The 26,913-nt window shown below is 39.8% G+C and overlaps 1 protein-coding gene across 1 annotated transcript; it reads left to right on the top strand.

Moving 5' to 3' along the window:
* Positions 1 to 2,285: 2,285 nt before the first annotated feature.
* On the top strand, positions 2,286 to 26,611 carry gad2 (glutamate decarboxylase 2). Its single transcript, XM_034214118.1, has 16 exons — positions 2,286 to 3,023; positions 3,321 to 3,383; positions 3,525 to 3,668; positions 4,354 to 4,587; positions 5,800 to 5,890; positions 6,711 to 6,823; positions 7,247 to 7,362; positions 7,648 to 7,727; positions 13,263 to 13,317; positions 13,462 to 13,578; positions 14,789 to 14,853; positions 14,964 to 15,042; positions 15,135 to 15,284; positions 15,992 to 16,099; positions 17,554 to 17,643; positions 22,581 to 26,611. Exons 1-16 carry the CDS (start codon positions 2,948 to 2,950, stop codon positions 22,752 to 22,754), a joined length of 1,755 nt encoding a protein of 584 aa, XP_034070009.1. The 5' UTR covers positions 2,286 to 2,947; the 3' UTR covers positions 22,755 to 26,611.
* Positions 26,612 to 26,913: the final 302 nt, after the last annotated feature.

Raw genomic sequence — 26,913 nt, 5'->3', positions numbered from 1 at the left:
CATGGAGTGCCACAGGGCTCAGTGCTCGGACCTATTTTGTTCACATTATATATGCTTCCGTTAGGCAATATTATAAGGAATCATTCTGTAAACTTTCATTGTTATGCGGATGATACTCAACTATATTTATCAATCAAGCCTGATGAAATTAATCATCTAAATAAAATTCAAGACTGCCTTAAGGACTTAAAAACGTGGATGACCTTAAACTTTTTGATGTTAAACACGACCAAAACTGAAGTTATTGTACTTGGCCCGAAGAATCTACAAAACAAATTATCTAAAGATATACTAACTATGGATGGCATTAATTTGGCCTCCAGTGAGACTGTAAGGAATCTTGGTGTTATATTTGATCAGGATTTATCCTTTAACGCCCACATAAAATCAATTTCAAGGACCGCCTACTTCCATCTACGTAACATTGCAAAAATCAGGCATATCTTGCCTCAAAACGATGCAGAGAAACTAGTCCATGCAAGAAGTCAGTCAAGTCGCTTCAGCTGATTCAAAATGCTGCGGCTCGTGTACTAACCAGAGTTAGGAAAAGGGACCACATTACTCCTGTTCTGGCTGCCTTACACTGGCTTCCTATAGAACACAGGATAGAATTTAAAATTATTCTTCTCGCCTACAAAGCCCTTAATGGGCAGGCGCCATCTTACCTTAAAGAACTCATTATACCCTACTGTCCTACTAGGGCATTGCGTTCCAAGAATGCAGGGTTGTTGGTTGTTCCTAGAGTCTCTAAAAGTACAATGGGAGCCAGAGCCTTTTCTTATCAAGCTCCACATTTGTGGAATCAGCTTCCAGTTTGTGTTCGGGCGGCAGACACCCTATCCGTTTTTAAGAGTGCGCTTAAGACCTTCCTTTTTGATAAAGCTTTTAGTTAGGGCTGATTAGATTCAGCCCCTAGTTTTGCTGATATAGGCTTAGTTTGTCGGGGGACATCTTACTTCTTCCTTCTCTCTGTCTATACCTGTGTACTCTCATGTTCCGATTAACCCAGCTTCCCCAAATGTCTTTCTTTTTGGTGTCTATATACGCTGAGATCCGGAGTCATGGATGATCCTGCGCTCCTCTGTCCTGGATCGCGAGCCCTGGATCTTGAGTCGTGGCTGTGGTCCTGGATCATAGGTCCTGGATGGATATCCTCGTGGATTAATCTTCCTATTATACACACATGCATTTCCAAACATTTGGACTACCTATGTTGCAAATGTATTATCTTTTCAATTTACACACGGCATCTATTGCACGTCTGTCCGTCCTGGGAGAGGGATCCCTCCTCTGTTGCTCTCCCTGAGGTTTCTCCCATTTTTCCCTTTAAACTGTGGGTTTTCTTCGGAAGTTTTTCCTTGTACGATGTGAGGGTCTAAGGACAGAGGGTGTCGTATTGTCATACTGATATTTTGTACAAACTGTAAAGTCCACTGAGACAAATGTAACATTTGTGATATTGGGCTATATAAATAAACATTGATTGATTGATTGATTGATATACTTTCAAGGCAAGGACAAACTTGGATATCTAATGCAAGACAGATAACTTTGAAATGAATATGCTTTATTCTGATAATATCATAACAGGGTTGAGTGGGTCAGAGTGCCACACTCTTTTAAGACTGAAAAGATTGTAAAAATATGAAAATAAAAAAGAGGACTTAGTTTTGGTCTACCCATGGGACTAGCACATGGCTTGCTGATGTCACTTCCTGTGTCATCTGATTTACAGTTTGTTCACTTCCTGTGCCAATCTAAAAAGGTTTGGGTAACAGGGTTGAACGCATGTTGAGGGACACTACTGTTACTGTTATTTAAAGTGTGTTTATGATTTAACAAATTGATTTTACCATTACAAGAGACATATCAATAGAATAATACCAAACAAGTCAATAAAATCCCTATTTTAAATGTTATATTTGACATGCAAGTTGGTCACCAAGAAGACAAGAGAAAAATGCCATTTTAGGGGATGTTCGAGAGCTATTTGATCATTTAAATAATATTTTGAAACCACTTTTTCTACAACTTTATATACATTTTGTCTCAAGACAAGTATGTTTAACACAACAAGTGCATATTTTAGCATTTTGGGCATGGATTATTAGATTTTGTATGGGGGACATGCAATGTCCTCCAATTCTGGAATGACCCAAACACAGAAGTATTGAGTAATAATACTTTTGGTGTAACGAGCCCAGGAGAGAGGAGGGATCCATGCGCACTTTTCCTCAATTTGAAGCCCATCTCCTCCCCGCTGCTTCTTCCCCCGGAGGCGCGCAAATAGAGCAGCCGGTCTGCAAGAAATAGGTCCGCACCTGCCTGGCAGATGAATTAGTTTGCATTCACTGTCTTCTGTAAATTGTGCGCGCGGGGGGGAAAGTGTCGGGGATGTATGGAGTCACGACGCACGACGCAGCGCACTTCGTCATGACCTGAAGTGAATCACGATGGGATTTCTTTAGTGACGTTATATTTAGGTTGGGAGCAATTAGGCATGGCTCGTGCGTGTTGCATATTTAACAGCAGCTGTCGCACATAGCTGCACACTGACACCACTTTTGGCTGCAACTCATTTTATTTTTAGTATCATTTTTCATCCAAAGCTTTGCTCCTGCATATTTCCACGGAGTGAGGAGTGCGTGGTGCGCTGACTGAGTGCGCCTGTGAAGTCAAGTGTGTGCGGATTTATAGGGGAGGACGCTCCTTTCTTATTAGTGCACCTGTGGAAGCCTGCAAGAAGAACACCGTGGACGTCTTTTGTTTTTCTTTTGCCTTTTACCACACGCGTTTTAGTTTTAGGGGCTCTGCTGCAGCGTAAAGCGTCTCCCGGATGCGCGTCTGGACTTCAGCACCACATCAGCGTTGAACAGCTCCGGGTGGACGCGTGTGGATGGGCTCTGTCTGTCTCCGTGTCTCGAGCAGCTCCTAGGTATCGGCAACAATGGCACAACAGGGCTTCTGGTCTCTTGGTGGAGATAATGCGGGGGCCAACACCGGGAATCAGAGCCCCAGCACGCGTGAGTGTTTTTTTTTTGTAATCTCCAAATCACCTCTGATGGACCGGCTCTAATCCCGGTGTATTGTCTCAAACCTGTGCGCTGCATTTGGTTAGAGTCAACGAATGAAAATCCAAACAGGCCTGCTTTATGTAGTCTTTTTTTACACATATGTTGTCATGTTTTCCCCTTCAGGGTGCAAGAATTGATCCTAAATCACCCTTTCATTGTACCTTGCATGTCACTTTTCGGCGTCTAAGTTTAAAGTTGGAACCTGAATCTATTCATTCTTTTTGGCTGATCCTTTCTATTTTCCAGCCAGGGCTTGGTGCCAAGCGGCGGCCTCGAAATTATCCGGAGGACTTGGATCTAAATTATGTGGTATGTTGGTTCACAGTGGGTGGGTGGGTGGGGTAAGCTATTTGAGCGACGTGCGCGGTTTTCTTTCCATCTTTTTTTTTTAACTCCCAGTCTCGTCTACAAGGTTGTAAAAAATATCTTAATGCTGTTTTTTGTCTAAAGCTCTTCTCAATGTCGGAGAATTGGAGAAAGGCGCCGAGCCGGCCGCCAAGCAGCCGCCGGAGACAGAGGCAGCTGCCTGCAGCTGCAACAAATCCTGCAACTGCACCAAAGCTTCTGTGGTCTTCTCCGACCTCTATTCAACAGGTACAGAAGCATGCTGTAACACCGATATTAAACCCGGCATGCCGTCTCCTGATCTGTCTCATTGAGTCACAGCTTGGCCTTGCCGTGATTTATTCTGCGTAAAAAGACATTGTTATGCTGATGTAGAGTCATTTTAAAAATGAATGAAAAACATGCAGCGTTGTACGAAAATACATTGTTATGTGATAGGCTACTTGTCATTTATAGTTTACATAAATTGTCAAAGAGACGATCTGCGTTATTCTTTGTTCCGTCATTAAAATAGGAATTCATAGGCTATGAAATAACACTAGGAATAAATGACATAACATGTGCTTAAAATATGATCATGCACAGTATTTATATTTAGACTTCATATCCATAATATTCAGTGAGTTATGGTGAACATTTTTTGCACGTTGTCGGAGAGGTCACCTTCAGCAGAATGTTATGTTGTTATGTTTTCACGTCGTAGAAACTTTAACACTTTAAAACGTTTTCATACATTTCAGACCTTATTGTTGACCTAATTGTTAAGAAATGTATGCTTTTCCCCCTCCTTTTGTATATAAATGTGACATTCTTGTGATCGTGGGTAAAAGGCCAACATAATAATCATAAAAGCGGGTTTAATGGCTGCTCTCAACACACACAAATCTAATGTAGCCTACTGCTTGTTTTATTTGACATAAGTTATTCTTTACAGACCTGTTACCTGCCATGGACAGTGACGCCAAAACCATGATCTTCCTGCAGGAAGTTGTGGATATTTTAATGGCCTACATCGTGGAGTCTTTCGACCGGGACACGAAGGTTATTGATTTCCATTACCCGAACGAGCTGCTCCAGAAGAATAACTGGGAGCTTCAGAGCGAGCCGGCCTCCCTGGATGAGATCTTGATCAGCTGTCGCGCCACTCTCAAATACGCCATCAAAACAGGTCAGGCCCCGGGCTAAATAAACCTGCTTCACATCTGACTGTAATCTGTAAAAAATGTGGCATTTTAGAAAATATGTTCCACTTCATAGCTGCACCTTTTCCATGTATGTAGGCCTAACAGCCCGGCCTGCTGCCTATCTTTAAATATGTCAATAAGAAATCATATATAGGGGAAATAACTATCACACTGCTGATGACACATAAGAACGTGCGCATCAGAGGATGACATCTAGACAATCTCTAATTGGCTGAATGTGGTCTACTATCTCTATTTTCTTATAAGGAATATTCCCCAACTGAATAAAACAAAGAAAGCAATCTGTGTGTAAAATAAATACATGGTGAAAACCTGGAGGTTGTCCTCCCTCTCCTCCTCCCGACCAGCAGACCGGTAAATGCAGTGACGCAGTAAATCTGGTTCACCAAGTAGATAATAGCTAATAACCACGTAGGGGCCAAGTCCATTATTCTCTCCTCTCTGACACACTCAGGGGAACATTTTCTGCACACATTTCATCCCCAAAAACATACAGATTATTTTGATAGATTTTATTTAAACCCCTGTTAAATATATGATACACATTTAATAAATATATAGCATACTGGTGTAGTGATAAGATATACGTATATTTGTATGTTTATTTTTTAATGCATTCCTTTTTAGCAGTATTAGCTCCTTTTATCAAGACATACTCTATTTTAATTTCAATTATGTCAGGTGTCAATATAACACCATACATGCATGACAAACGTTTCTGCTTATAACACACTCTAATGTTGTAATATTGCTAATACATGCTTTATTGAGGGGGTTAAATATCACCATGCATGTTTATATTTAAAACAAGAAATAATAATTAGACATCATTCCTTTTTTGTATTTACACATTTTCTTTCTCATTTTCAAAGTTTTTCATTTTCTCATTTTTCATTTTATGATGTGAAACAATGGTGTGTTGATACCCTCCATTCAATTCCTACATTACCCATGAAACACTAAATGCTTTCATCATTTCTCAAGATGATTTAAATCATCACTGCAGCTGCATTTTCTAACCTGCAATTAGAGGGTTTAGAAGATTACAACCTCTGTGCCTTTTGCACAAACCCAGCATAAACACATGAAGCTTATTTCAATGTTGCTAGATAAAATGTTCAAATTGCTTGCACCCTTCCTCTCCCATATTTTTTTCTTTACTCCTTTTCCTCCAGCCCATCCCAGGTACTTCAATCAGCTCTCTACAGGATTAGACATGGTTGGACTGGCAGCCGATTGGCTAACATCCACTGCCAACACCAATATGTAAGTATGTGGCCTGTGCTCCATCATGATTTTAAACGGCGATAATGATAATGACAATGAATTCCATTTCCTGCCCAGCCCAGCCGTGTGCCGTCTGCTTGTGCTGATAGCGGCTTCTTTCTTTTTTTCATTCAATCATAGCAAATGAAAAATCTAAAATGAAAGGCTGACACCCCCTAAACTCCCACTCCCCCTGAACCCCTCCCACCTCTGCCTTTTATCCTTCCCCCTCACCCACAATCTCCATGGGGATTCAAGGGGAGAAAATTAGCCTTGAAATTCAATTCTGACTAATCTGGAGCTCATTTTGGTGTGTGTTTTTGGAGTGATAAACTCAGCCTTGGCAACTGTGAGGCACTGCAAAATAAGGGGAGGGGGTTAGATTTACAGCAAATGCACCAATTTTCTGTCGGAAATATATTAGCAGGCATGCATTGGAATATTATTTTGAAGTGATGCAAGGATGAAGGAACAGTGAGACTTCTGTACAACAACGTGCACGTTAGGGTCTAAGAAATGTGGCCTGCGATGTTGAAATATAAATAATTCTGGTACATTTTGTTCAAAAGCATCAGCAATGGAGAAGCCTATTTGACATACATTTTACAATATTACTATACAAAACATGTTTTATCCCTCACTAATTTCAATTATTAGGGCTTTATCGACAGCTAAAAAGCTATTGATTTCAAATCAAATCATTTACTGACACATTGAAACTGCAGGGGATAGAAATATCTGTTTTCTGGCAGATTTTCGGGGATGAGTCATGGCGCTTTTTGTGTAACCAGCATCATGTGATGCCCCTTGTGTAACGCAGGTTCACCTATGAGGTGGCTCCTGTCTTTGTGCTGCTGGAATACGTCACTCTGAAGAAGATGAGGGAAATCATTGGCTGGAAGGATGGGCAGGGAGATGGCATTTTCTCTCCTGGTATGTAAGGCGACGCCAATCCCAACACCCCTCTGTTCCACTGAAAATGGAACTGCCTGTGTGTGTGCTGCAATGTGTCGATTTGCATTTTGATGATTTAAATGGAACTCCTTTGAAAGCCAATTAGCATAAACATAATTTGCCAAATTCCAGCCCCCACCTCGTCACCCTCCAATCTTTAATGTCCCTCATGCATTTCTGTTTGAGGTGAGCAATCATTGGAGGATTTGAAGAACAAGGACTGTGATTGGCTCTGACATTGCCGACAGTTAGAGGCTGTGTCATATCTTGAAACACTGGGAAATTATTTGATGTTCTTGTTGCTTCATTGTTTGTCAAATGCAGTATTTTACAATTCTGTTCTGAAGCCCTGCATCATCCCCATGACAATTGTCACTTACTTATGTGATTTGTGTCCTCTAGGGGGGGCTATTTCTAACATGTATGCCATGCTGCTCGCTCGCTTCAAGATGTTCCCTGAAGTGAAGGAGAAAGGAATGTCATGCGTTCCCAGACTGGCGGCCTTTACATCCGAACATGTAGGCATTTATGTTTCATTTCAGCTGATACACAATGTCCATATGTGTCTTTTTGATTCACATAACTTTGCACAGTTTTCTGAAATGAAGGTCAAAGATATTCCACTTTAAAGGACATTTCAAAGATGCTGTGAGCTATAAAGCCATCAAATACCACACATACCTTTCAGCATCAAAGCTGCTTGACAAATGTTTAAACAAAATACATATATTTCAGATGTTCTCCCCCTGGTGTAAAGACAGTTAATCATCTTCTCTCTTTCGTGTTTTTTCTTCAATCTCCAGAGTCATTTTTCAATCAAAAAAGGTGCAGCGGCTCTTGGCATCGGGACGGAGAGTGTGATCTGCATTAAAGTAGATGAAAGGTAAAGTCTTCCTCTCATTTCAGCTGCACATATAACTCTAATGCTGTCAAAATTATCGCGTTAACGGCGATAATTCATTTTTTAAATTAATTGCGTTAAAATATTTAACGCATTTAACGCATGTGCAGAATGGCCCGCTCCATACATCCATGGATGTATAATAAGAACTGGATACAGCGTGGGAGGCGGGGCCTCATTCACGCAAGGGGGGGGGGGCCTTAGCGTCCATTTTCAACGCAAGGGGGGGGGGCCCTTAGCGTCCATTTTCAGCTTTCCGGGATGTCCATATGCTTCTATGGACGCTCATGGAAGCACGGCATTCGTTTGTGTCTGCTGCCCTTAAAGGCAATGTGAGCGTCCATTCTCATTGGATAACGGAGAATTGTACACCCGGAAGTAAGTATTCCCCTTACTGTCGATTGATTTTACAGTGTTATCTGCACTACTCATCGACTAAAAAACACCAGATTATCCTTGTTAATTACACAACATTGATTGGTTTAAATTGTGTGGAATGCTTTTGTATTTTTCCCCTTCGATTCGGAGAAACAAATATTTTTTCGGAGTAAAGGATGGCAGAATACACTACACTACCCAGAATCCCCAGCTATCGTTTGGACTACACCATGTGCTCTGTTTGACAAACCCCGTGATAGTCCTCAAGCTCTGTGATTTGAGAGTGTGCTCCGAGGGTTACGCCAAGCCTCGAACGGCAGACTGTCCAAAACTGGATTTGAACGGGTCCACCGCGTCCCCCCCCCCTCCCCGTCCCCAGAACTACACATGCTGGCTATTCTGTTTCGCAACATGTTCTCTATCTATGGCACGTCTCTACTGGGAGTTGTAGTTTTAAAAGACGTTTTCGTATTTCCCATAATAAGAAGTTGCCAGTATTAAACTGTGTACATCCCTGGAGGTTTAGGGGATAGGAAACACTCACATTTAAAACATATAATTAATAAATGGGAGAAAATTGCTTGTGCCCATAATGGGCAGCATTATGCCAGCTAAGGTCAGAAGAGCTTTATTTAACAGCTGGTCTTATGTTTGTGACCCCTGTTGTTAATTGATAACATTACATTACATTAATTGATAAGCCTGAAACATGCACTTGTCAAGGTTCAGAGGCACATTTTGCAAATATGGCAGTAGTCATCGATCAGCTTAAGATAAGATATACTTTATTGATCCCAAGTTGGAACATTTGCATTACATCAGCATGTGTAACAGTTAAATATGCAGTGGTGTTTATTTGTAAATCATTTAGTATAATCACACAAATTCTGTGTTTTATATTCAACAATTCTGTGTTCTTTATTTATTGATGTTCAATACCTGACAAGGCCGGAGATGAAATATCTACATACATCTTATAAGAGTATAATACATTATGTATAATATCAGTTAAAATAAGTGCTTCAACATAGTTAACATTGCTGGAGGTATGCACAAATATTGACAGATGTCTTGTAATGCACTATTGAGGAACCTGCGACCCAAGTTTTTCATTCAATGCATAACTACACCATAGTTGTATGGGCCTATATGATATGTCAATAAACCTTAGGAAATCTTGAAAGGGATGTGCAAAATAGTCATTATATACAGTCTTTAATTAACTATTAGTAGAGAATAACGAGTAATGAATATACTTTATAGGGATCCTATTAATATCTAATAATAACAATAATGAAATTCAATAACATGCTTTAACCACTAGGTGTCCCTTTATATCAGCTGTGCACCTTTATGGTGTAAATACAGCCTATCTACCAATTGGATCAAATATAAAAGTCAGCCGAATTAGTGTTGATACTGCAAGGAGACGTATTGTGTGAAAAGAAATGTAAGATGTTGTTTAATGGCTGATATATTTATGATCCACGTCACGTTTTCAGTTCCTCATGTTTGTCTAGAAGTCTTCTCATCAGGGCTCTATAAATACAGAACTACGGCAGATATGTAATATGTAATGCAGCCGAACCGTGTATTACAATGCCGGTATGTGATGACTTTCAAAGAGAAAAGCAAGCACACTCGGAATAAAGTATTATTATTATTTTTTTTAAATGTTTTCGGTCTGTTTCCGGTATTTGTTAATGACGATGTGCTGTGAGATGTGAGACTGAAATTGCACAGGGGAAAATAACGTAGGCTATCTTTAGATGTGGATTTTGTTAAACTAATATGTTTGCGCTGTGGACCAACACTATACATTGACGGGGAAGGGGGTAGCAATAAAGATAACACCATTAAACAGTTACACAACATAACAGAAATAATATCGATAGCAGCGTCCCTAGCAACCACCTTGGTAACAATGAAAACGTTATGGACGCAATTTCCTGAAGTAATCTTCGTAATAACTAGCAAACTAAAGATCATGTACATCCACTGCACACATAATCTGAAATAACAACTCATATTTCTCGCATCAAATGACATCAAAACGCATTTTAATGGCCAAACTAACTTTAAAATAGGCATTTTCCACCGAGAATAAAACGAAGTTCGGCCATGTTTTTTTTTTTTTCTGCAGGGAGACATTTGAAGATCACGTGACGTCAAACAGAGCACATGGTGTAGTCCAAATGATAGCTGGGGATTCTGGGTAGTGTAGTGTCTTCTGCCATCCTTTACTCCGAAAAAATATTTGTTTCTCCGAATCGAAGGGGAAAAATACAAAAGCATTGCACACAATTTAAACCAATCAATGTTGTGTAATTAACAAGGATAATCTGGTGTTTTTTAGTCGATGAGTAGTGCAGATATCACTGTAAACTCAATCGACAGTAAGGGGAATACTTACTTCCGGGTGTACAATTCTCCGTTATCCAATGAGAATGGACGCTCACATTTCCTTTAAGGGCAGTCGACACAAACGAATGCCGTGCTTCCATGAGCGTCCATAGAAGCATATGGACATCCCGGAAAGCTGAAATTGGACGCTAAGGGCCCCCCTCTTGCGTTGAAAATGGACGCTAAGGCCCCCCCCTTGCGTTGGAAAAAGCTGACACAGGACTTGACATAACGTCATCATAGGCCGACCTGGGAGTGAGGATGTGTTGCTTATTAGCGCATGATGATAAAATGGCCCAACTTTTGAGAGAGCGAAACGTCACAGATTACCCGGCATGCCTGAGAAGTACCCGTATGTGCGCTCATAGCGCATACGCAACTTTAACCAAAATGCTCGTTCACATCAAGCACGTCAATTTGCGTACACGTAACAGCACCGCACGTTCATGACAGCATGGTAATGATTTGTTATTATGATGGATTTGATATTAACGAGGCGGCAGTTAGTAGCTAGCGGCTAGCTAGTAATTATGCTAATGTACACATCAATCGTTATGTACTTATATTACGCTGTAACAGGATAGTGATATCCAAGCAACAGAGCTTCATTTAGCATGAAAGAATGATAAAATGTTTTTTTCTCCGTGGGATGGCAGTAAGACGATATGGGTGCGTTCTTATTGTGCATCCATGGGTAAAGATAAACGCAACTCACATTGGTTTCTCAAACAGCATCTCTGTAAACTACGTGTATTGTATTCACTGAATTTCACTCTCTGCCTTTAACGGCTCGTTGTAGCTTCAATAGCTCCAGCCCCCACCCTCCCTGTGAGCACAGTGTGCTCTGATTGGATGGACACGTAACATGAACGTGCCGGGCCGCGCGGTCCCGTGGGCTAGATGCGCGTTCATAATGCAGAGGGAAATAACTCTCAGAATAACGTTATTAGCACATTATTACAACTTGAGGAACGAATGTTTTTAATAAGGGCTATACAAGTGTTCATACTGGGTAGTTGATTTAGTTATCCAACGATTTACAGACCATTCTTTCCCCATGTAAGAAAAAGTGTTTCCGGGCCTGGCAACCAAACGGTAGTGTAGTACCGCCGTTTGGCCAGCACGAATATTTTCATCTGAGTCCGGCGCACTTCCTGGGGGCTTGATACATCCCACCAGTCAGCGCCAGGGTATGGCTGGGGTAGGCTACACCCATACCAAGAAATGGCTTAGCCCCACCATGAAAAATGATGTTAAAGTAAGCTAAATAAAGTCCGCCAACTCGCGCGGAGTAAATTGCACAGACATCAGTTAGTAAGTTTGATTTCAGTAGCCACTTGTCTGGAAATACCGAAGACCAGAAACGGTTTTGAAAACTTTTGTCACGTAGTGATCGTCTTCTCAATAGAACATCTTTGATAATGTCTTCTGGCCAATCAGAATCACGATAACGGCGTGGTGTTGTTCCAGGAAGTCCCGACGGAGAATACTTTTGCGGTAGTACATCTCTATATACATCGATACAACATTACGTGTTGATAGAAATCAACACGTAATGAAATAAGACCCCACGGTTTGATGATTGATAAGTGTGTGGGCTGTCTTTCATTTTGACACACAGAACAATGTTATAATAAACATACATAGCCTACTGTATGTTAAATGGATATATCCGCCTTCTTTCATTTATCTTTCCATTCCCACAACAACATACATAAAGAAATGACATATTTTGGACATAGTTCGAATGGTGATTAATCATGATTAATTAATTTTTAAGCTGTGATTAATCTGATTAAAAACTTTAATCGTTTGACAGCCCTACATATAACACATTAGAAGAAGAATCCCAGCTGCTCGAGTTCAGCACCACTCTCTGATATCTTGTACTTTTACTTTAATACAATTCAGAGTGAAATAATGAAATGTCACCTGTTACAACCTGCCTTAAGGCTGGAACAATTAGGGAGGCCACACAGAGTTAATTTCCAAATATATGTTTATTTAATAGGTTAACACAAAACACCTCTGATAAATAGTGTATGTCGGAATCAGAGTGTCAGTAGTGTGAGCAGTGTGTGGGTGTGTGGAAGGGTGTTGGAGCATGTTGGAGGGTGCATCAAACCTAACACAGGCTGTAGGCTGAGGTTGCTGCAGCATGCCAGGATCAGATTCAGAGAGTGATCCTTGCAGCTGGGCAATCTTTATACCTCTGTGTGGCTCTGCCTCTAGATGGGCGGGCACAAACAGGACGCACTCCCAGTACCTGCCAGAGGACAGCAAGGCAGGGAGCACAGCCAGGCAGAAGGGGGGAGGGGTCGTCACACACCTCACATGTATATTTATATGACCGGACCGCTGTAGTTATTAGTTACTTCCAAAATAAAAGACTTTGCCGAAAACATGTGATAAGCTTATAAATAATGTAAGATTAAACAAGGCTTTTCCAACCTTTTTGGCTTTTATGCATAAATGAGTGTATAGTTGGGGCCCCTTGTCAACCTTTAAATGTTTTTGAGAGCTATTTCCCCTTTAAACGTTTCAGATGATATATTATTTGATAATATTGAAATAGTAAAAATGTTTCCATTTCTTATGCACAAGGAGTTGCTTATACTAAACATTTGTACTAGTATTGTAGGACCTTTACATTGCTGTATTAGTATCTTCACATAAGCTAATGATCTGAATAACTCTCCCATCACTGATATGAACTGCTCTTTTTTTCTTTTACAGCGGTCAAATGATTCCAGCTGACCTTGAGAGGAGAATACTGGAAGCCAAACAGACGGTAATATTATAACGCAGATATAAATACATATCATACAGACCTCATTCTTTTGTATTCAATCAGCTGAAACAGCAGTAGTGATTCAACATATTGGCACTGTTATAACTGCTCCTTGATGTACAATCATTTCCTGTGTCTTTGCAGGGATTGGTCCCTTTCTTTGTCAGTGCAACAGCTGGGACCACAGTGTACGGAGCCTTCGACCCTCTCATTGCCATTTCTGACATCTGCAAAAAGTACAACGTGTGGATGCATGTGGATGTAAGCAAAACGCATACGAATCTTCATTAACATCTCTGGTTTCTTTCTTTAAAACAGTGTTATTACCTGTAATGTAGGTGATGCACAGTGGGGATTTTAGTGAAGCTCACCAGCGGTTTTGACGAATCTATTATGTCTGTCTCGCGTATAACTGCTTGCGGTTGACCCAGATAGGAGCCAGCCACCCCCTATCTAACACTGGGGATTAGAAAAACTGGAACAGAGGCTGTAAATCATCTCCTCCCCTGACTTTGCCATCATGGGCCCTCTCACTGAAGGAACTCTATCTATTAATGAAGGTGATTTAGTCCTGACAGGGGGACACCTCTATTAAGAGGTATAAATGGCCTTATCTATCACTCCTCAACTGGCTGAGATGGGGAAGAAAACATCCTGCTTCCGAGTGTGCTGGCCCCTGCTGCTTTTGTTTGTCTGAAATGGGATTGTGTGGATGCAGTTTCCCATGAAATGAATGTCTGGAGGTCTTTTAAAATGAGTTGTAAACATTATGAGGCCTGCAAGTCCAGATATGCTTTTGAAAAGCGTCCGCAAGCTTCCGACGTTTATATTACACCTTTTTAAAGCTGTCGGTGCTAATATTTAGCGTAAAGGCTAACATGTAAAACAATTCCTCATAGTGGCACTTTTTTTTTCAATATTGATTAATCTTCCAAATAGTTTTTAATGCAAAGACCAAATTAAAGGTATAGATTAATATAATAATATGACTTTTAGTTTCTCTGATACATTTACTCTTTAGTAAATATCATTTTTTAAATGAATACGAATATTCATATTTGCTTTACAGAATCAAGAATCGGTCAGTGAAGGCAGCAGAGGTTATTATTTATATCTTAGCATATTCATTCTTCGAACTGGTTTTTCATATATCTTAACCCAGAACTTTTTGCTCTCCTGGTTAGATGCTTACAGTAAATGGATTTTTGTTGTCTCAGTTCCTGTACTCAATGATTGCAATGTAAAGCTAGATCTAATTTTAAACACAACAAAAGCTTGATGCAGCTTCATATTATGTTAGTCCTTCTACATCTGGTAAATGGTTGCATCACTTGTCAAGGATCAACAGACGCCTTTACACAACTGTTTTGCAGGCTAGTACTGAATTAGCATATCTAATGTCGTTTAAATAAATGATTAACCTTGAAGTTGTGTGTACAGTGCCACTAATATCATCTGTGTTTCCAAACAGGGAGCGTGGGGAGGAAGTCTCCTCATGTCCAGGAGACACAGGTGGAAGCTGGATGGAGTTGAAAGGCAAGTCAAAAAATACATGTTGTGTAAACTCAATCTGTGCAGAAGCTAATGAGCATTTGAAGTAATATGTGGAATGCATGGTGGGTGTTTTTTTGTTATGTTACCTTCAGGGCCAACTCAGTGACATGGAACCCTCACAAGATGATGTCTGTCCCTCTGCAGTGCTCCGCCCTGCTGGTCCGAGAGGAGGTGGGCTTTATGGTCATGTACATACAGAACACATGAATATTGGTTTGGGATATTTTGTTGCTATTAAACATTTTCTGGATATGATCTCACAGGGCCTGATGCAGAGCTGCAACAATATGCACGCCGTCTACCTGTTCCAGCAGGACAAACACTACGACCTCTCCTACGACACCGGGGATAAAGCGCTGCAGTGTGGACGCCACGTGGACATCTTCAAGCTGTGGCTCATGTGGAGAGCTAAGGTAACAGGGAATGTGATCATATTTCCATGAAGTTCTTTAATATACATTAAACATTTGATGTCTGCAAAAAATAATTAGTTCAGCGATTTAAGGGTGTTTTATCATAAACCTAACTTTAATTCTTATTTTAACAAACAGCCATTCTCAGAAAACTTGATGTGACTGAATATATTTGCCATAGTGGTAAAGGTCAACAAATGTTAAATACATCACTTTAGTCATTGGGTGCAAACCCTGAACCAAATTCTAAGTTTGTCTTCAAATGTCAAATTATTAGTTTAAACTTTAAAAGATTTTCTTAAACTGTAATTTGTTTAAATGTCACTGTTTAATTTATTTTTCTAATATGATATATGCATGACAGATTAAAAGTGATTTACACTTTTTTTGGTGCATCTTGTACGCCGACCTTGAGAGCCTTGAAAGGTGCCTTTATAAATACAATGTATTTATTTATTTGGGATTGTAGTCTTTGCAGACCATTTACATGCACCAAAACTTATATAACACACAGGAAAGGGAAACCCAAAAAGCATAAAAGGGGCTCTTTAAAGCACCTTTAGATTCAGTAGTCTTACCCAATTCACCAGCAGAAATATATTATGTTTGCTGCACAGTTGCCTAGATACCTTCAGTTTTACAATAATCACACAATATGTCTAACTAAAGGTTTCAAAGCTAACAGATGTATCTCTCTTCTTTCTCAGGGCACCATTGGGTTTGAGGCTCAGATTGATAAGTGTTTGGAGTTGTCTGATTACCTCTACAACAAGATCAAAGACAGAGAAGGGTACGAGATGGTCTTCAATGGAACGGTAAGTCCACATTTACCCTTCCACTCTCCATGAGGATTACTCATCCTCACCATCAGAGGAAAGTAGCCAACATTAACGTCGCTACTCTGACCTCTGTGTATTCAGACTCATCTCGGGTGACTTGATTGGCACGCAGTGTGCTCTTGCTTTGTGTTGGATGAGAGCCACTTTTACCTCTCGCTGCCAGTATAATGTGCTGCCATTATGTTTAATGAATAGCATAACGGCCAGTAATTGCTCATATGCATATGAAAAGCAAAGTGCCTGAAATATCCTATACAGGGCAAAACTACAACAGCCTAAACATATGTGGATGATGGGGTTATTAAGCTAAAAACTGTTTTATAAAAGCAGTGTTTGGAAGGCCAGAGTCATTTATAGTAAAAGCTCTTCTTCTTTATTGTATACCTGCTGAAAGCATCAAAACCCTGAGGGGGAACAGGGCAAGTCCTCTGGTCATCGGTCCAGGTGTTCACTTGTCTGTACATCCCATAAAGCCATTACCTCAATCTGAGGTTGAATATATACAGCGGAACCAGCCCGAGTTTATAAATGAGGCTGCTGTGCATGGCTGGTCAGATGTTGGTAATGACTGCTTTCACAGCCGGGCTGCTCCAGCAGGGCTTTAGGTGCCAAACAAAATATCAGCATTCACACATATAGAGAGTGTCTGAAGAGGAGGCAGTCTACCTGTCTGATGCTGGGAACACCTAATGGATGTTTTCTCACAGAATCTGCTATAGTTTGGCGAAAGGGACCGGCTACAGTTACTCTAAGCACTTCCTACTTTGTGCTATCTGTAGGATTTTAAGCAAGGATGATTGTGAATATTCATTAATATTATCGCAATATAGTAAATGTATGAACATTTGTTAATCAACACGTTTTTACAACTTATATTTGTACAATTTAAGAGACTATAATAGTTTATATTATCGCCTTATATAGTTATATGACTAAGCGTGTTTACTGCGTGTACTTGCTAGTTGCTAGCGTGGGCAGAATCCCTGTTAATAGCTGAATGCTAAGTTACGCTAAGTTATAGGCCATAGTACCAAAACAATGAACTGTGGCGTTCAGGGGAACACAAGGGTTGTTTAAAAATTCTCTGTGGGGTTGTCACTTTGAGCGATTCCTTTCGCCTTACAAATAAAAAAATGTATAAGAGCAATTTTAAACATTCAAGGGATTTTAATTTTTAATTGCAACATGATTGAATTTATTTGTAATGTTATTATAGAATTGTTCCGGTATTTTAATTGATTTAAACTGTCATCATAAATTACCACTTAGGGGGTGTCATAAACAAGGAATTGACAATCCAAACATGGCTTTAATTTTTAATCAAATCATCATGATAAAGTAAAAAAAATATCTCTTATATTGGATCATTCCCCAGCCCTGCTGTATGTTTTACTCCTCTCATCTCTTATGGTCTGTGTGTGCTCCCCCAGCCTCAGCACACCAACGTCTGCTTCTGGTACCTCCCTCCTGGGATCCGCTACATGGAGGACAAAGAGGAGAGGAAGAAACACTTGCACAAGGTGGGTGAGCGGAGATAAGAAGCCTGACTATAATATCTCCCAAAAACAGCTTTCACTGCACCTCTCTTTGACCTACAAGCCTTCATTCATATCCAGCCTGACCATCACTTGTCTTCTTCATTAGGGACCACTAGGATGGCCACTTATGCCCGTATATAAAAAAAAACATGTGCTATAAGCAAATAGTGACAGTCTTAAAATAGGATGTCACAGAGGAGGGGTATCACGGGCCTGACTTATGGCGCGTTTCCACTGCAGCGGGTAGCCCCGTTTAAGCGTCCTTAACCGTCCTCAAGCGGCCAGGCCGGTTTTTGGTGGCGTTTCCATATAGCCTAGTACCGGCCAGCGGGTACTTTTTCCCTCTTTTTCCGGCCTCATAAAATCGTGGTTCCCTCAGACCAGGGCCAGGGCTGAACTAGTGACGTCAACACTCTCGACTGCTGATTGGTCAGAGAGAATCGTCACAAGATTGCGCGCGAGTTCATCCCTAGCGTCGCATATATATTTAGAAGCAAGCTTGCAGCATTTTTATAAACAGCATTTTGTAAACGGATGAGCTACAAAAATGGCTACGTCTAATAAGAAAAGCACACCGTGGTCGACCGAGGAGGTGACGACGTTCCTCCATCTCATTGGGGATGATCAAATCCAACGGGAGCTCGACGGAACAACTCGAAATGTGAACAAAAACAAAGCCGATCGCCCCGCCTACACTGCGTTGCTACCCCAGGTCCTAAACTGTAATGGAAATGCGCCACGGCCTGGGCCGGCCAGCGAGGCAGCCCGAGGCCAGAGCGAGGACGCTTAGGGACGCTTAAACGGGGCTACCCCGCTGCAGTGGAAACGCGCCATTAGAGGGAGGGGTGCTAACCAGTTAGCCAAAGTGGCGGCCATTCAGAGGCTCCCACAGCAGCAAGGGCCTAATAATAGTCAATTAGGACAAACAGATGGTGTACGTGCCAGACATACAAAGAGCTCTCTCTCTGTGAAAACTATCAACCATGAATCATTTGTCATAGCACACTCATGGAGTGAGTTCCTCTCAAACTATGCCTCACTGAGAGTGTGCTTTGTTTGAATAGCTCGCGCTTTTTTCCAGAGATAATAGATTAAGGTATGATGTAATTGCTTGATTAGCTCATTTAGAAAATGCACGAATTGAAAGAGCTTTCCTTAATTTCCACTTCCCTCATTCTAAAGGATAACTGGAAAATGGTCAAAAGACTGATTTTAAGTAAATCTGCAGCTGCTGACTGATTATTTTACCGTAACTGCAGCGGGACACCTGCAAGAAATTTAGAAGGAATGACTCATGTGTCTTATGTCTAAGGAATGATTATGAGCTACAGTTTTCAACACAGCCCAGTGGAGGAAGAAGTTGTCAGATCCTCCATTAAAGTTAGAGTACAGTAGAGAGTAGAGTTACAGCCCCACATTTAAAAATACTTCAACATTTTATAAGTTAAAGTCCAGCATTTATGTAAAGCACATATCTATAAACAAGCGAGGGATCCCTCCTCTGTTGCTCTCTCTGAGGTTTCTCCCATTTTTTCCCCTTAAACTGTAGGTTTTCTCTGGAAGTTTTTCCTTGTACGATGTGAGGGTCTAAGGATAGAGGGTGTCGTTTTTCTCATACTGATATTCTGAACAATCTGTGCCGTTGTATTTGCTGTAAAGTGTCTCTACTGTAGGCTATTTTTATTATATGTACAGCACTTTGGCTCGACCAAAAATAGTTTATAAATGTGCTATATAAATAAAGCTTGATTTGATTTGATTTAAAGCATCAAAATATGCAACTATTGACTATACTGTAGGTCACAATATGTCTCCAAATATGGCATTTTCTCCTTAATTGTACTGAAATTCACCAAAGATCCATGGACACAGGGCCAGCCCTAGACTTTTGGGGGCCCTAAGCAAGCTTTGGCTTGGGGGCCCCCCTCACTCTAGCGTGTTCTCACTACACACAACACGGAACCAACTTTTGTCTTATGATGTTAGCATAAACACACATATTGTATAAATAAGCATGTAAACACTGTGGACCTAACCTCCTCTAGGGGGGTCTGGTGGCATGCTCCCCCAGGAAGAATTTTTTTTAAATATTGAAGTTAAAAGCATCAATCTGGTGCACTTTGAGAGCAAAATTAAGAGATCTATGGATACATCTCTCAACACCCATATGAAACAGAACTGTAAACAGATTTTTCTTTATGGATATTTTATAAATCGCTTAAACTGTATTCTTGTTTTGTCATATAGTATTTCATAACTGTTTTTCATTTATTCTCTCTGGCTGTCCATCTCATAATGTTCACATAGAAACTAGCTGTCAATAGGAATATCATTCAGAAGAATTATAATTTCATGCAAAAATCTGTCACAAAAAGAGGTTGCCCATTTAAATTCAGGTGTTACAGCCACATTTACTGCTGCAAATACGTTCAAACATGCTGTCGACACGTAAAGCAGTGGCAACTATGTGGCAACTTTTTCTCAGAAATACTGTCACATAACATCCATATATTTCAGTGCTAGGTTGATGATTTGCTAAGCTAACTATGAAACACTTTAACTGACAGGACTCAGGATCAACTGTGTACTGTAAGGTAGCTTCTAGCTTCATGTCGAACAGTAAGTCAACATTTCCCAGAGAGCTTTCTTTGAAATCACCAGGTAACGCTAAAAAACATTACATTTAGATTGTATGACAAAGTGTTTATTTAAAGGTGGGGTAGGTAAGTTTCAGAAACCGGCTCGCAATGCACGCCCAATTACGGCATGCCTAATGAGGGTACGAGATACATTTGTGCGTGCACGAGATGGAAGGCTGACAGACAGGGCGGCAATCCAATCCGTTTAGCCGGATTAGTTGTACTTTTTACAGTATTACGGCTTCCACAGATGACATTTTTTTATGGATTTTTTGTCAAAGCACTTCAGATATTCATTGCTATCGGATGTTAAGAGCATTCCATGGAATATAACAAAAAGTGTATCTCGAGCCGGTTTCTCAAACTTACCTACCCCACCTTTAATATATCTGGCTAGCTATAGCTACTTGCTAACGGTTTAGCTTACCCCCGCGATTCAAAGTAACGTCAACGTAGCTGTAATTTAGGCTTTGCTTACATGTTCGCATAACTTGGAAGTTTACTGACATTTACATACCTTGTTTGCCTGGCTCAAGTGGTGGCTCTGGGGTTGTTGTGTGAGCCACCACTTGAACATTTTCGTATTTTTTAAGACATTTTTTTTCTTATGTCCATCTTCAAAAACTCTGAGTCTGACTGACAGTTTATTTTAAACATTGTCACAGCTCACAGGATAGGTAACTGTCAGCCAATAAGACAGATGTTTATTTCCATTCAACTCTGTTGCATTCACTGAACACGGGAAATTACATTCCTGCCGTCCTCTCTAGTGTCATGATGAGGTTCAGGTAAAGCACGGTTAATACGATACGATACGATATTACTTTATTTGTCAGACCAAGTCTGAAATTTGACTTGCGTCACAGCAGCTCCATGTCCAACATCAACAGACAAATATCCAGACACAAATTCATGAAACACAAACAACAAACATTTAACATAACAGCACAATCAGTGAGAGAAAAGCTGCTCAAAGAGCCTTCACCGTGCATTTGATCTGGGATTTAGCTCTGTATTTACTGTGAGGATTGACTGATGCACAAAGGAGTGCTTCAGTCTGACCTTATTGAATCGTGGGATCATGTATCTCCGATTAGATGGTAGCAGTTCATAATGTATTATATTATTGACTCAATAATATAATACATGACTTTGAGAGTAGGCAATCTAGGCATATTAACACAATTCATTCATTCATTCATTCACGGCGACGGTGTACTGAGATTTTATTTTTATTTTTTTTGCTAGGGGGCCCCTTAGTGGCTGCGGGGCCCTAAGTGGCCGCTTATGTCGCTTAATGGGTCGGGCCGGCTCTGGACACATATATTGAAATTATTTTCCTCAGTAATATGTCAGAACTGTAGCTTAATCTGCCATAGTTTCACAACACAGACTGCACAAAACCATCAAGACTTTTCTGAGCACAAGATAAATGACCTGCACGCTTGACTGCTGAAATAACCTCTCAGCCTGGCAGCAGCACACAGTTCATTTCAAACCTTTATTTATACAGGTGTATCCCATTGAGATCATTGATCTCTTTTTCAAGGGAGACCTGACCTACAGTTGTAGCTGTCAGAGTCTTTGGGCCAGGTTTCGAGTAATCTGAACGGAACATGACTTGTTTAGTTTCTGAAAAGAAAAGGAAAAGTGTTAATTAAGGAAAACAAATTAAAAGGGCATCTAAGAAGTCAGAATAAATTGATATTTGTTGTCTATTCCCACGCAATCATTCACTTTGACCCACACATATGTGTGATCATGTGATCACACCTCCTGTGGTGTGAGAAGAAGTCTGCTGCTTGTAACTTGCCTGCTTGTTATGTCAACTGGAATTACACCCATCACTCTTTGCAGTTTGTATGTGTAAACCGAGTTCTAACGAGGTGTTTTAGTGTGTAAAGTGCTAATTCAAGCGCAATCTAGAATAGGGACACATTGGAGGAATACTCAGACATTTTCAGAATGTTAAGATTTGTTTTCCTTCTGGGAATGAGATGAGAAGATCAATACCACTCATGTTTTTATGGTAATATTAAGCTGTCTTTTTCTGCTTTAAGTGCACAGGTAAAGATTTCAGAAGATAGGTGTCTAGTGCCCAATCCCAAGATATGTTTGCAAACTCTGCTTTTAAAATATAACCCAGCACACTTTATTTGCAACTTAATTGTGTGTGTGCTTGCTTGGTAGTAGCTTGTTATACTCACCTCCCAAATTAAGTGTTGGTCTGATATATCTCTGAATAATATTAACTCGTACTTTTTTTACTGGACCTATCAGGTGGCTCCAGTGATAAAGGCCAGGATGATGGAGTACGGAACAACCATGGTCAGCTACCAACCACAAGGAGACAAGGTCAACTTTTTCCGCATGGTGATCTCAAATCCCGCCGCTACCCTCGAGGACATCGACTTTCTTATTGAGGAGATTGAGCGACTGGGCAAGGATCTATAAAACTCATCTCACCCTGCTGTACGTTTCCCCTTGGATGAATTGTTTGTCGTGAATGTACTGGTAAACTTCTTCTTTTCTTCTTTCCTCCAAAGTTAAATATTTAAGAGTATATTTGAGAAAAAAGATCTACAGATATATCCATATATTATGTATTGTAGCTTTGCTGTGGACTAACTTGGTCCAAAGCTATATAAAAGTGCTTCTGTCTGCCTTCCTAAAGTGTAATAGATCCAAGAGTAGTGTAAGTGCTGTAACTTTATATGTACTTTTTGTGATATGAAATGCTCGTGCAATAGGTCGATGAGGAAAAGTTTTATTTTTGAATCATTTCTCATTTGCCAAGTATGTTGTTAAGTGCCAAACGTAGTTGTGTTCTATTGTAACTTTACATTTTAAACTTGCTTAAAACGAAAAAAAGCACTTCACCTTACCTCAGCATAATCAACTGCCTTTACATCTGCACATCATACTCCAAAGTAGTAATTTTGGAAAATGTACTCGTGACTGGTGGTGTATATCAGAACTCATGTTAATAAATGCAGTAAATAATCCAGCCAACAAGTTATAATAAGGGATTTTTAATCAGGTACAAAAGAAGGTATTTCCTTTCAAATCAAACAACTGTAAAGTCAATTCAAAGCATTTATGAAGATGTGACGTTCCATCATGCATCACATCGGCCTCTTTTGCTGCTTATGACACTTTTAATCTTCTTTCACGTGCTTCTTTCTGGTGTATTTGAAGTGGTAATGGCTTGTTAAACCCATTTTGTTTGATGTCACTTTCATATCAAAATGGGAATAATTTTCAACGTGGCTGTATATTTAACTGTGCTGGATGTGCTTTACATGTCGTTATGATGATCTCAAATTATAATAATCAACATTCAAGAGGTAACATGAAGATATAATCCTTAAGTGTATTTTTTGTTTCTAAGCCCCTTTTCAACATTGATCTAGCCAGCCAAAGAATCTGGACTTTTTAATTAACTTAAAATGTATCTAAAAAATATTGGGGGAATGTGTATCTAAGACACCAAACCACTCAGGTTTTTGATCAAATTGCAATTATACAAATTATATTGCCAATTTGTTTATGGCACAAACAAAACTAAGTCATGGTGTTTTTTGTTTGGTACTGACATGGTGGGGAAAGTCATGCTGGATTACCAACTGGGAAAAGTGGACCACTTCCAAAGGTGGAACCAAAGCCCTGAGTTCACTGCATGTCAAATGCTTTTGGTCATTTAATTATAAAAAAAAACGTAAATGTGTCCACTTAGCTACACTTAGCTTTAGCATTATAAGCATTAGCTAATAAGATAACTATCCCTAAAAAATTATCCCTAATATTGTGACCAAATTATGCATTTTCCTGATAAAGTATGTCATTATATTGACACCATCTGGTATAAGTTTGGTATATATCAACAAGTCAAAGTCAAAAGTCAAAAGTCAGTCAAAGTCAACTTTATAGTCAAAGTACTGGCTGCACTGGACTTTATTGGAATTATGATCACATGACCTGCAGTACCAACGTTGGCCACTATCCCCTTTTCCATGCTCTTGCTGTTTTAACAGTGGCATTTTAAGGATTGTACATTTTAAGATGTGAAACCTTTCATCTACAGTCACAAAATGAAAGAAACTATTTGTCAGTTGTGTTTTTGGATGAGCACTTAAAGAAAGATTGAGGATCTTGAGAAAACTTGTAACGGGCAATAATGGTGTTTTGTTTAATTTAGAAACTTCACCATGATGCTAAAGCAAACCTGACATCACTTGCACTTGCACTTGCACTAAATCATTGGGGAAGGAGGAGCATCCCTTAGTATTGCAACTGAGATGTCTTCTTTATTGATTCACAAGCAATATGCGATGTTGGGTCCAAACTACATGCCCTGCACCAAATCAGAAGAAACAGTGCATTCAAGTCACCATAGTTAAAGATAATCAAATTTGCTATTATTTAGCAAAAACATAAAAATGCTTATTACTGAAGGCAGCTTAGTTAATGGAGTGTGAATCCTGATCAAACAAGCAGAGGTTCTTTCGCATTTTCATTAGAACAAGGTAGAGAAAGCACAATTTGCTCAATACGGTCGCTCAGTGTACAATCATTTTATGATCATAGATTGTAAATAGTATTTCAAGATGTCCTAAGTACATATCTTTGTGTATACATAAGTGTATATAAGACGTATAACCAGAGACTATTTGTGAGGTAAAGTTATTCATATTTTCTCTATCTCCAATATAGATAACCTGTATTTTCATCTCGTTTGTCCAAAAGGCTTTTTCCTGTGTGTATGTATGTACTGTATGTTTGTCCGATACTTGACTTGGTTTGTGACTCTTCTAGCTATTTCAAAGAAAACGTGTTTCAGGGACAGGCTTTAAAGAAATTGACTGTATTCACCTCAAAATACTTCCGAGTCTTGCTCAGAGACTCTAGTGTTTGTATTTTAAATGAATATGCAAAGCCATTTTGACTCTGAAGCTCTGTGTTTTTTGTGCACAAGTGAATACTTGACGGTATGTGTACCTACTGTAAGTGTGTTTGTAACTGTGTTGCCTTAGTATACATTTGCCAGTATTGTCTAGTGTTCCTCCAAAAGGGGAGGTGGTGCACTTTAGAGTATACCCATGACCTACTAACGTGCAATGTCCATTGGTTGTTCATAAGTTGATGTTTAAAAAAAGTATTCAAAAATGTAACTTAAGCTCTTTTGTCTGAATGTGACAGGAATCAGGGGTCTGTTATGAAAGCATTTCATTTTTTGCAGTTTATAGATATTATAAAAGTGCTTTGTTTGATCGTTTCACATCCTAGCAGAGATTAGCCTAACGTTTAAGATGTGATAATCTTTATTCTGTTCCCGATCAAATTGGCGTAAACACCATGACACAGACAACATCAGATATATTACAACGGCGTTTCGGAAAGCCAGACATTTTCTTCTCTTGCTGCTGAAAGACTTGCTTCCTTTGCACGTGCATGCGATGCCTTGCCTGTCCAGCTTGTTCGATATCTCTATATCAATTTCTATATACATATATATACATATATACAGTATGTGTTGCTCCTGTAATTAGCTTTAGTGTCCAATGTATAGCTTTAGCCTGTAGAATAGTTCACTGTCGCTCTAGCCTTTACATGTGATCTGTGTCTTGAGCTTCCTGTAAAGTGTCTCTGTGCCGCAAGCATGCTAACCTCGCCTAGCATTGTATTCCTCTTCGCGCTTGAAAACTATCTCTATGCTCTGTCTTTCTTCTTCTGCTTGAATACCGTCGCAGCTCAGTACCTAGCGTATTATATATCTATGTGTGTACAGTTCCTCAGCATGTCTCTGAAAGCTTTTCTCTGCTCTGCACCTGTGCATACTTTTCTCTCTTCTCTTTCGCTTCGCCCTCTAGTGGCGGTAACAATGTATCCTCTCGCTTTCTTCCAATGTCGCTCGGCTGCCCTCTGTCATTCTGTGAGAGCGTGTCGTGTCATGGTGTCATCAGGCCATTGTTTTCTGATTTTGTTTTAAATAGACCCTTGACTATGAGATGTATAAGAATCAATAGGATTGAGACTTGATTGTCCAAAAAACTTGTCCAAAACAGGTGTTATTAGCCTTCAACACAGATATATAGAAAAAAAACCTGGTTTCTTGTTTATAGGAAATATTGTTTGTTAATGAGAACAATTACAATCCCCTAGTACTCAGAGTGCAGTCCACTTTCACCAAATATGGTACGATTTTGAATCATATATTCTGCCAACTGCTCTGCTAGCTTCTCTCAAACATTTTGTCCTGAACTGTATGTTACTATTGGGAAAATATAAATAAATATTGTCAAAACAAACCATTACTGAAATCTTTCTTCCTTTATTCTTGAGTCAGTTTTTTTGCTTGGGCAAATCATTTACTAAATGGTTTTTAACACTGGTAGTTTATATACCTTGAACAGCAAAGACATGAAAAGTTGAACTTTAACAGCACGATAAGGTACAAATGTATCAACGGTGCCAGTACAGATTGGTCGTATTTATCAATATTTTTGTGACCTTTTTGTGACCTTTAAAATTATGAATGGATGCCAGTCAAAAAGCAGCACAGAAAGGGGATTTAATCATTGCCTATAGCACATTTTCTGTTCTCCAAATTGAC

The sequence above is a fragment of the Gymnodraco acuticeps genome, unplaced genomic scaffold, assembly GCF_902827175.1.
Source record: "Gymnodraco acuticeps unplaced genomic scaffold, fGymAcu1.1, whole genome shotgun sequence".
Lineage (NCBI taxonomy): Eukaryota > Metazoa > Chordata > Actinopteri > Perciformes > Bathydraconidae > Gymnodraco > Gymnodraco acuticeps.
This window is presented reverse-complemented; position numbering and strand designations above follow the sequence as displayed.